The sequence below is a fragment of the Triticum aestivum genome, chromosome 2A (genome assembly GCF_018294505.1).
Source record: "Triticum aestivum cultivar Chinese Spring chromosome 2A, IWGSC CS RefSeq v2.1, whole genome shotgun sequence".
NCBI lineage: Eukaryota > Viridiplantae > Streptophyta > Magnoliopsida > Poales > Poaceae > Triticum > Triticum aestivum.
In genome coordinates this window covers 74,941,484-74,953,006 of record NC_057797.1, presented here as the reverse complement: position 1 = coordinate 74,953,006, position 11,523 = coordinate 74,941,484, and the positions used below count along the sequence as shown (strand labels likewise).

The window sequence follows — 11,523 nt, the reverse complement described above, 5'->3', positions numbered from 1 at the left end:
TCGTCTATATCCTATACACAGTTGGACTCGGGATTGTGTTTGGATCTCAAAAATATCTTATGGTACCATATTAAAATGGATTCGGAAACGGTTTCGGTTGGAAGTTAACTTTATAACAATCGCAATAGGGATTCTGAAATTAAAGTTGAAACTTTTAGGGGAAATGTTAGTATTCGAATTGTTAGCCCATAGAAACTCAAATTATTTAGTTCAAACAGCATATTGAATATTGGTTGCAGAATGCATATTGGTTTATAGTGTTGAAAATTAGATGATAAAAGTTTGTTGCTAGTGAGAAAAGGGTTTTTCAAGTTGACAACACCGTTTTTTTAGACAGGTCAAATTATTATGAGGCTGCATATCAAAACTGTTGTGCGGAAAAAATGACAAATATGGTTGATTTTACTGTTAGCTGGGAACTTTTAATTGGAGGGCGCCCTACAACATATTTGGTCTAATCTACCTACCCTCTTCGTGGGATAACACAGTTTCAAGAAATAAATCCACATTAGTGTTACAGTTTGACGTAATTTATAAAAAAAGAAGTGTTATGAATGCATATTGGACAATTGCAGTTGCTCTAAATACTTTAAAGTAAAATTGCACAAAAACAGTATGGGGGTATTAATACTTGTACACTTTAAGCATACATACAACACTATAAAGTACTAAATTAAGCCAAATAAATTAGCAACAAACTTAGCGATAATCCACCTCTAAGCTCGGGCTCAGATGAGCCCGGTGAACAATAACACCGTAAAAAATAGAAAATATCCAGGAAAAAAATTTTGCAAGCAAGATGCGCATGTGCGTGATGTTCGTGCAAAAATTGATGAAGTTTTGACATTCTAGGAGTGCACGGCAAAAAAAGATAAAATTGGGCATGAACAGTGATGTTTTCGAATGTTTCGCACAGACCTGAATTTTGCTTTTTTCGCCACGAGCTCCTCGAATGCCCAAACTTCATGAAATTTTGCATGAACGTCGGGCATTTGAGCATCTTGCATCACTTATTTTTAATTTTTTTAATTCCTATTTTGAACACCGATACTTTTCATGCCCGGGCTCATCTGAGCCCGGGCATCAAATCGCCGCTCTCCAAACTTAGCTCATAGTATTCACGATTTTCTAGTTAATACTTCAACTTTACATATAAATTCTATATGCATATTTAAATGGTTGGATTGTCTGGCTAGAAACGAATTATCCTACATTATCGTCTATTAGTTATACTATTTTCTATACCGTATCCTATCATTTCTGTTTAGATGTCAAAAAATATCTTACATTACCCTATTGAAATGGGCGTGGAAACAATTTTGGTCGGAAATTGTCCTAACCGCTTTAACGCTTACTGCTCATAGTTGAGCGAACTGGTGTTGCAGATCCCCCCTCCCCCCCCCCCCCCCCCCCCCCACCCCCCTCCCAATTTTTTTAACATTGCAATTCCTAGCTATAACTCGGTTGTGAATTATCTTTGTAACAATCATTGAAGGGATTCTGAAATCAAAATGGAACTTTCGGAGAAAAACGTTGGTATTTGAATTGTATAGTCTAACTAACATAGAAAGTTGAATTATTTAGTTCAAACAACTTATAAGCTCAAATTATTTGTTCCAAATTGTATATTGATTTATAGTGTTGAAAATTAGATGATATAAGTTTGTTAGACAAGGGTTTTGCAAGTTAACAACACCGATTTTTTTACACATGTCAAATCTATTAATTACACTATTAATTAGACCATGGTCCCTAATTTTCAAGGTCTCATAGTCAATTGAGGTCTCCGATTTAGAATTTGGTCACTCGATTTCTCAAGGAAATCACATTCAATTCTTTTAACTTACCATGCTCCCTTTGAAGCTCTCTTAATTGATTGAGGTATTCAATTTTGGAATTGGTTCATATTTTTTACCGAGTCAAAGATTTTTCAAATCAATCCGCAACAATCAGACGATAATACATATTAATCCCAGGCACCCACTCATCACATAGAAGAAAAAAAAAGAAACGCCAGCATGTGATATTATAGCACTAATATAGTACATGCAACAAAAAAAACTCATAAATATGGGTTGATTAGTAGATAACACAGAATCACACCGCAAAAGACCCACCAAAACACCTCATTATAAATAACTAATCTTCCCTCACTCGCCAAACCAAATATTCCCTCGGTTGCAAAATATAAGGTGTATTAGCTTTTTGAAATGTCAATTTTCTTTAACTTCGACCAAGTTTAGAGAAAAAATATCATCATCCACAATACTAATCAAATAAAATATGAAAATTCATTTCATGATGAATGTAATGACACTGATTTGATATTATGGATATTGATATATTTCTAAACTAATCACCGTAAATTTTGAAACGGATGAAGTAAAAAATAATGAAAACCCAACAACATCAACGACGCAGCAAAGCGTGCCCAAACCCTTCCAGTTATTATGATGCTGCAGATCAAAACTATTGTGAGGAACAATGACAACTATGGTTGATTTTACTGTTAGTTGGGAAAACTAGATTATGTAAGGAGTTCCTTAGAACTTTTATTTGAGGCGCCCTACAACAAATTTGGTCTAATCTACCTACCCTTGTAGTGGAATAACGCAATTTCAAGAAATAAATTCACATCAGTGTTGCAGTTCAACATAATTCATACAAAAAGAAAGTGTTACGAACAATCGATCATGCATATTGGAGAATTGCATTCACGTGTTAGCATCATAGGGAAATAAGAAAAACCCTGGAAAAAACACATAACAATGCCTATAGGTCATGTTTGAGCAGGACCCACACCAGGCCATGTTCAAGTAGTTCTGGGCTCTAGTTTGAGTGCATTCTTTCCATGCAAGCAATCGGAAGAACAACAGAGAGAACTGCTTGCCAATAGGAATCAAAGGCAAGATAAAAATAGTACACCCACCTTAAAGAAATATAAGAGCGTTTAGATCATTAAAGTAGTGACCTAAACGCTCTTATATTTCTTTACAGAGGGAGTACTTACACAGGTAAACCCTTTAAACATCTCTATAGTAATAGATTCATGATCACCATTGCTGATTTTAACGAAGCCACCTAAGATATGAGGTCCACCTCTCGGTGATCACTACATAACATTCTACAATAACTGTCACAGGCCAACCGCTTGTGAAGAAATGGTAGTCATCGAACATAACACTACCAACATGGTAAATTCTATATGCCTAGAAAAGCATTGTCCTCGGAGAGGGTGCTACCCCTCACTGTCTGGTCATGATTTCCAGGTTTCCCAGCAGCAAGTAAACATTTCAACGCCACAATGTCAAATTACGAGAGCTCCTGGCACATGGAGTATTCGATACCAGCAGTGGATCAATCTACAGTCGTGAATACATGTAACTAACTAACTATAATCCAGTACTTATACGCGACCACAAACTTCAGCAAAAAGTCGACTCTTGTATTTGTCTTGCCAATCTTAACACCATCCATTCAGGGTTATGTCTGTTAACAATAAAAAATATAGATTAGTAGAATATACAAGCATTTGAATGAGGATATGGAGACATTTCTCAATATTAAGCAACCAATATTATGAACATGCATGTATTGATATATGTAGAGTAGTATTATGCCAATATGTTATGGGTCACTGCCATGCCACTGCAACTAGACCAGCGAGAGGGATTTTGAAGATGAAGAGTGGGAAGGGCTGTGTGGAACCTCAGACCTGATGGAGAATAGAACAATTGAAACTCAACAAATAAAGCGTAATTCTTCTTGCCCCGTCTAACAGCCTAACTTGAAACTCAACATTTGGAGCTATCTTAAGTGTTACGCAGTTACATTTATAAATGACTGCCCAAATGGACTCTGAATTTCAGGACAATCGATGGTAAAAGATGACCTAATCAGTAATTATCCCATATATGGAGACCATCTTCAGATCACTAACCCATCCATTCGCATGCATTAGACTATGAATACCGGTGGAAAGAACAAAGCATGACAATCCACACTCCACAGGGCACAAAAGAATTGTATGAACAGTGGAACTAATGGCATTTGTCATGATGGAATCGACTCCCTGAGAGTGGTATTCTTCAGTTTTATTGCACAAGAAGCACCAATATAATTCACAAATAATCATTTATAAACTATCAAAAAAATTGCTACAGATTGCACTTGCGAAACAAGTTACTTTGAGTACAAAGGAAGGGACAAAAATCTTACTACAACATCAACATGTGTGAATGCACTTCAATAAAAATGCCATGGCACAACACCACATGCAAGTATATATTAGCTGTGAATTAAATGAAGGTATGTTCTATAATAAATTAATAATACCATCATAGTTTACTGGAACAAGCCAATTAAATTTCTATTTGCTATCTTGACTAAAATAAGACAATAAGTTAAAATGAAACAGATAAACATGGAGATAAAACAAGACAATAAATTTATATGTAACAGATAAAATGATAAATAACAAGATAATGCAATTAAATAAGAGATACCCCACAGCCCTGCCCTTTGAAATTTGAGGACTACCACTTACGGTGTGTTGTGGTGGGTTTTGAATGATAAATTCAAGCTTCCCGGTCATAATAATCATGGCAATGACTGAACATGGACAATGCATGCTAGGTTTCCACTGATGATCTCTCCGTATGGATCTGATTGGTCAAATGGCAACTTCTTTTACCAAAGAATCTCATTGTTAAATGCAAATACTTTTAGGAAAGCTAACATCTATCAACAAGCCGAGTAACCAAAGTTTCTTGTGGGTCTAACTGGGATGTACGACAAAATTGTTTGGAATAAAGTTATCAACATCAAAAGTATCACTCGGTTACATGTACAAATGGTCACGACGCGAATAAAAACTCACGAGTTATCAGGATTCATGAAACTAGAAACAGCATGCTCATAAAAACATATAACGTGGCACCAATAGGTGGACAGAGAAGAAGGCGGGTATATACCTGAGCAACACAACCACATAGCCCTCTACTTCATCTTGATCCTCCATTGCCTCAGTAGCATAGTGGGTATGATGACGAAGCAGCATGTTGCACCAGCACCCATTATCCCAACACCCCTCGCCATTGAACCAATCCGTTCCCTCTGACATCCTTCCACACGCAACAGATCCAACACCAAATCGTATTTAGTTCCGAGCACCATGAAGGCCATCGAAACGAGGCATCCAATCCTGACAGGGTCCTTGAGCATCGACAAAAAAGAAAATTCAGTACGAGATCATATTATATGCTCTGAAGCTAGACAGCCCGGCGCAGAGGCATTTACATACAGGGAAGCCGCTTCTGAATTCAGGAAAACAACGGATCTCAATTTCTAATTTGGAATTGGCAACTTAATTTAAACCGCGCACATGTAAAACCCCATTTCAGCTGCTATAAAATCGGTCGGTTATTTATTTATTTATTTTTGAAGCAAATCGGATCAGACATATTCGAAGGCGCAAGGGGAGCTTTTCCGCGTACCTTGGCGTCGGGGCGCACGCCGGCGACGAACGCGGGAAAGGGGGTGAAGGTCAGAATGAAGATAACGGACATCCAGGACGCCGCCAGGACCACGGGGGAATCTCGGCCTGACCCAGGGCAAGGCGCGCGATGGCCGACGCGAGGCACACCGCGCAGAGGACCCCGTAAACCCCGCAATGCAGGAAGATGAGCCCGTCCCACCCGGCGAGGGGCGCGGGCCTGCGCTCCGACGCCGGCATCTCCGGCTCGGCGACGGTCATGGGGGGCGGAACCCTAGGCGCAGGTGGCGGTGGGCGGAGTTGGGTTTAGCGGGAGAGAGGAGGAAGACGGGGGTCGCTTTGGGGGGCTTCGGGAAGTGACTGCGGACCCAAATCAGCTCAATTTGCTAGATGCACCCCGTGGAGATTTTGGAAAACTCTTTGAAACACCCGACCGATTTTTACTCCCCGTCAACCGCCTTCTTTGGGGCCCGCCAACCACTGTTCACCTCAGAAGTCCTAGCTCCTCATCCTATGCTAATGGGAAAAGTAAATAGGCGAGTAACTGAAGAAATGAACGCAAGCTTCTTGGCTCTGTTCATGGCAGATGAAGTAAAGGCAGTACTCCAGCTGATTGCTCATATTTTTCGGGATAGGATTTGTCCACTTAATGAAATTCATGTCATTGAAGCAATGAACTTGCTAGCCCACCATGCCAAAAAGGTTGTTGACTTTGGGTACATAGAGTAGTGGCGAGAAAAGGGCTTGCACCTCAGCCGTTTTCACTTGATTCGAACCTTGTGATTCTAAGGCAAGGAACTAAACTAATGAACGAGGAGGAAGAGAATATATAAAAAATGACGACATTCAAGCATACTATAGATGTTCCAGAACTGCTAAAGGAAAGTTCTAGTAGAAAGGACAACTAAGCGAAAAGGCCTTCTTAGAAAGGCAAAGTGACAGGTAATGCCTTATTTTCTAACAGTGAAATCTAAGATCAGACAAGAAAGATGCTAAGGCTAGGCAAAGAAGACAATGGAGAAACCGTAGGTGAAAACATTGGGTTACCAACTCTTGGGTGGGTTCTCACACCAAGGTTCCTTTGTTTCAGGCAAGCCCATTTACAAACAAAAGAGAAGGTCGGTCTCGTACTCAAATCAAATCAGAAGGGTGGTACTCACTCGGATGGAAGAATCCCAGGTCGATCCCATACCCAAACAAAGGCTAGACCGAAGGTCCCGTCATACAACCAGCCAGGAATAAGTACTTATCCCTCTACTACTTACGATGATTTTCGTTCTATTGAAATCCTGTGTCGAGCCGATGTTCCCCCAACCTTATCTCTTACGAAGCTCTCTCCTCCACACGCCCCCTTTCATCTCGCTCGTCATCCTCGGCTAGAGGAGAGGTTCCCATGGCGAGCGCCACCCCCATAGCTGTGGAATCGGGAGGGCCCGCCATGTGATGATCAAAAAGACAAACCGGTCGTGCCATGCCAACCCGTGTTCCCAGACTAGCAGCCCAGACATAGCCCCCTGGCATGCCACATGCCGGGCACGCCTATTTAACCCGTGTTGTGCTGGCATGCTAACGGGTCGGCCCAACTAGCACGGCCAGATGGCCAGCTCTGGTTGGAACCCAGTCGACCACTTCTCTTTCCCCTCCCAAACCCTCGAACCGACCCCGTCTGCGGGAGCTCCTATTGGACGTTCGTTGCGTCCAATGACACGCCGATGTACAGGGGGCGCCGTGACTGAGCCGGCCCACTCCAGGGCACCGAAGCTAGCTAGTGCGAAAAAAGGAAATGAGATGGAGGAAGGAATTGAACTCGTGACCGCCAGATTGTCCATGAATGCTACTAGCCACTACAACCATCAGCTACTACTGACTTCTTTTTGCATCTCAAAAAATTTAAGAAGTGAGTATAACTCGTGACCGCCAGATTCATAGTAGCACCTTGTTTGTTGTACCGGATAGATTTCTAAATTATTTAAAAATATTATGGAAACACATACAGTTTTATGAAGAAAGGAAATGGGAACAAAATTTCAAAATTCTAATACATCTTTCATAAAACCCCAAAGACTTTGGAAATCCCGAACATTTTCCGAAAAAGAGCTAAGTTTTAAAGGACGGAAATTTTCTGAAATACGAGCATTTTTTTGTAAAATGCGAACATTCTTTTAAAATTCCCGGTACACATTTTGAATTTGTTAACAAAATTTTAAAACATGAACAAACTTAGAAAACAAGAAGAATTTCTGAAATTACCGAATAGTTTTTGAATTTGTGATTTTATTTTCAAACTAGAACATTTTTTGGAAATTCCTGAACATTTTTTGAATTTGTGAGCAAAATTTTAAAATTGTGCACATTTTCTCATATGTTAAACAATTTTCAAAATTTTAAACTTTTCTGAAACTTACGAACACATTTTTGAAATAAGCAAACGATTTTTGAAGTTCTATTTTTTTTATTTTGAACATTTTTTATTTTTACGATTTTTTTTGAAAAAAGTACATTTCTTTATATTTGGAAAAAGTGTTGGAAAATGCATTTTTGAATTTCTGAACATTTTTGGGAAGAGAAAAAAGTGAAAAAGTTAAAAGAAAAACATTAAAAATTGAAAAGAAAAGAAAAGGAGAAACAGAAAAAGGAGCAGAAAAAAAACCAAAAAATAAGAGAAACAAAAACCAAATGAAAACCAGAAAAGAAACAACACACGAAAACCCGGTTCAGGGAATGTTCTGGAAGGTACCCAAAACCGTGGCGAATAGGTTTTCCGTAATTCGCCGTCCCACAATTCGCGGCTGCAAAAATATTATTGGAAATAAAGGTAGAAGTGGGCCGGCCCTGTGAGAATCCCCCGTCCCACAATTCGCCGCAGCGAGCGGCGAATAGGTTTTCCGCCGTCCCCCTCCTCTCGCTCCCGCTAAACCCAACTTTACACTACCCAGGCTCCCGCATCTAAGAAAAGAAACTCTGCCACCTGCGCCTAGGGTTCCGCCCCCATGACCGTCGCCGAGCCGGAGATGCCGGCGTCGGAGCGCAGGCTCGTGGCCCTCGCCAGGTGGGACGCGCTCATCTTCCTGTACTACGGGATCGTGTGGGTCGGCACCGCGGCGTCCAACGCCAAGGTCATCGCGCGCGGCGCTCTGGGCGAGGTCGAGGGTTCCGCCGTGCTCGCGGCGGCGTCCTGGCTCTCCCACCACTCCCTTATCTTCGCTGCCGTGTTCACCCCCGTTGCCTTGATTCTCGTCGGCGCCACCGGAGTGCGCTCCGCGTACAACACCAGGAAGGTAATCGCGGAAAATGTTCCTCTGTTGCCTTTTTCAATAGATCCGATTTGCTTCAAACCGGACAGATTTTACAGCAGTTGAAATAGGATTTTGCAATGTATGCGGTTTAAATAAGTTGCCAATTCCCAGTTGGAAATTAAGATCCATCATTTTCATGAATTCAAAACTGGCATTTACTTTATTTAAATGTCTCTGCATCCGTCTAGCTTAAGTGCATATAATAGGACCTCGTTCTGACCTTTTTTATGTCAATTCTTATCAAGGATATCAAAGAGCCCCCGAAAACTCTTCACCAGGTTGCGCAGATGATGCTCAAGGATCCTGTCATTGTTGGAGCGCTTGTTTTGCTGGTCTTCCTCCCGCTCATAAGTCATGAAGATTTGGTGGTCGGTCTGTTGCCTGTGAAAGAATCTCAGAGGGAACATGTTCGTTCAGTATTGAGGGATGTAGGGTCATTGGGTGTCAGCGCAGTATTTTGTTTCATCATGTTGCCCACTACGGTGCTGAGGCAGTGGAGGATGAAGTAATAGAGGGTTATGTTGATGTGCTGTTGAGGTATATACCTGCCCTCTTCTCTGTTCTCCTATTGGCGTCACATTATATGTTTTTTGATAAGCCTACTGTTTCTAGTTTGGTGAATAATCCTGATAACTTGTGAGTTTTTCATTTGTGCTCCTATCATTTATAAATGTAAATGATTAACTCTTATTGGTGTTGATAACTTTATACCAAAACATTTTGTGGTACATCCCAGTTAGACATACAAGAAAGTTTGGTTTCTTGGCTTGTTGATAGATGTTAGCTTTCTTAAAAGTATTTGCAGTTAACACTGATCTTGTTTGGTACACGTCGCTGTTTGACCAATCAAATCCATATGGAGAGATCATTAGTGGAAACCTAGTATGCATTCTCCATGTTCAGTCATTCCCATGCTTATTACGATCGGGCAGCTTTGAATTGTTATTTATCTGCCTTTATTTTCTGTTACATATAAACTTATTGCATTGCTTTAGTGAAGATACAAATAGAAATTCAATTGGACTACTCAAGTAATCCATGATGTTAATATTACAGAACACACCCTTCATTTAATCCACAGCTAATATATACTTGCATGTCGTGTTGTTCCATGACATTTTTGTCGAAGTGCATTCGAAAACACATGTCAATGTTGTAGTAAGATTTTCTTCTCTTTCATGGGTTATCAGTGCCTCTTTATTTCCCCAAAGTAACTTGAGCCCCTTTGTTTCCCCAAAAGCAACTTGTATCGCAAGAGCAATTTGCAACAAATATTTTTGATAGTTTATATGATTATTTGTTAATTATAGTGGTGCTTCTTGTGCAATAAAACTGAAAAATACCACTGTTGGGGAGTCAATTCAATAAAGACTAACGCTGAAATGCCACTTCATCGAAAAAACCCTATTCCTTTGTTTATACCATTCTTTTGTGCCCTGTGGAGCGTGGATTGCTGTTCTGTCCACCAGTCTTCACAGTGTAATGCATGTGAATATATAGGGTTCATGATCTCAAGATGGTTTCCATATACAGAAAAAGGCTTTGGCCGTATCAACCATCATGCAACCTGATTCAAACACACGGCACCATAACACACACACCCACCCAAGGCCGGATACACAGGCACTGAAATCAGCAACACCACCCCATACAACTCCAAGCAAACATCAGGTGGACAATAAGCATTACTATGGAGTTACTAGGGCCCACCAACGGTGAAGCCACATTATAGCTGCGGGGTCAGCTGACCCCACAGCTCTAGCCCCACAGGTTCTTGGCTGTCGATTGAACCCCAGCTATGAGTAGCTCCTCTGAACCCACAGGTCAAAGCAGCTGACCCCACTGTCATTCACTCATACGGTTGGCCATCTATCAAGAAAGCCATCCCATCTCACGTGCTCTATCTGTCCAAACCATCGAATCTCTAATCCCTCTTCCAGTGCAAGGCTCAATCCCCCTTTTTTATTCCCCAAATATTTAATCTCTGTCAAGCTAAGAAGAGAAGGGGATGCTACTTCCAGGAGCCGAGTAGGCGGCTGCTGATTGCGTTGCCAGAGCCGTGGACATGGAGGCTACAACGAGCTTGGAGGAGAGGAGCCAGAGCTCGCTAACCGCTTCCCACCAAGTCAGGTCGCCTCGCTGGCCCAGCGCCCCTCCCGCCGCCGCCAAAGCAGCTGGCCTATGTGTCCACTGTAGCAAACATTGTAGCAAGAGGAGGGGAAAGGAGACCTTCACAAGTTAGTGTAAAGCTTTGACCCCACAGAGTATTTTTCCTGGCGCTGCCGTTGGGGCCCTCAACCCTGAACGAAAATGAGATGAAGCCGCACATGACGAACCGTGAACTCCAAGGCAGCGCCTTGAGGAAGGTCATGACACCGGAGCGCCGCCACCGCCCGATCCAATGATCAAGGTATCCCTCGGATCCAGATAACAAGTGACCGCAACAACACCTTCAAGAAGAGTATGATGCTGAAACGCCGCCATCGCCGTCCTGACCGAAGTCAGAATGGGTTTTCACCCCAGCCAGCACTCACCGCCACTGAAATGAGGTACAACCTGGCACACAACCACCACCGAACATCGCACCCCGGTAACCACGCTGCCCACACGACCATGGCCACCAGACAACACCTGAGCCACGAGCACCTCGACTCCCACCACAGGGGTCGCTGCTCCAGCATCCGAGACCGCCCCTCATTGACCGGTAAGGGGCAGAAGATCCTCTCCACCCCC

At 41.9% G+C, this 11,523-nt stretch overlaps 1 protein-coding gene across 2 annotated transcripts in view; it reads left to right on the top strand.

Moving 5' to 3' along the window:
* Nucleotides 1-8,351: 8,351 nt before the first annotated feature.
* LOC123184791 (uncharacterized) overlaps nt 8,352-11,523 on the top strand; it is a 25,209-nt gene continuing 22,037 nt past the window's right edge. Inside the window, exons 1-2 of one of the 2 annotated variants that reach the window (XM_044596851.1) lie at nt 8,352-8,772; nt 9,036-9,327. In XM_044596851.1, coding sequence (XP_044452786.1) covers nt 8,485-8,772; nt 9,036-9,299 — 552 coding nt within the window. In that variant the 5' untranslated portion in view covers nt 8,352-8,484 and the 3' untranslated portion in view covers nt 9,300-9,327. Of the gene's footprint in view, nt 8,773-9,035; nt 9,481-11,523 lie in introns of those variants that run through there. The other variant, XM_044596850.1, reaches the window with a different exon arrangement.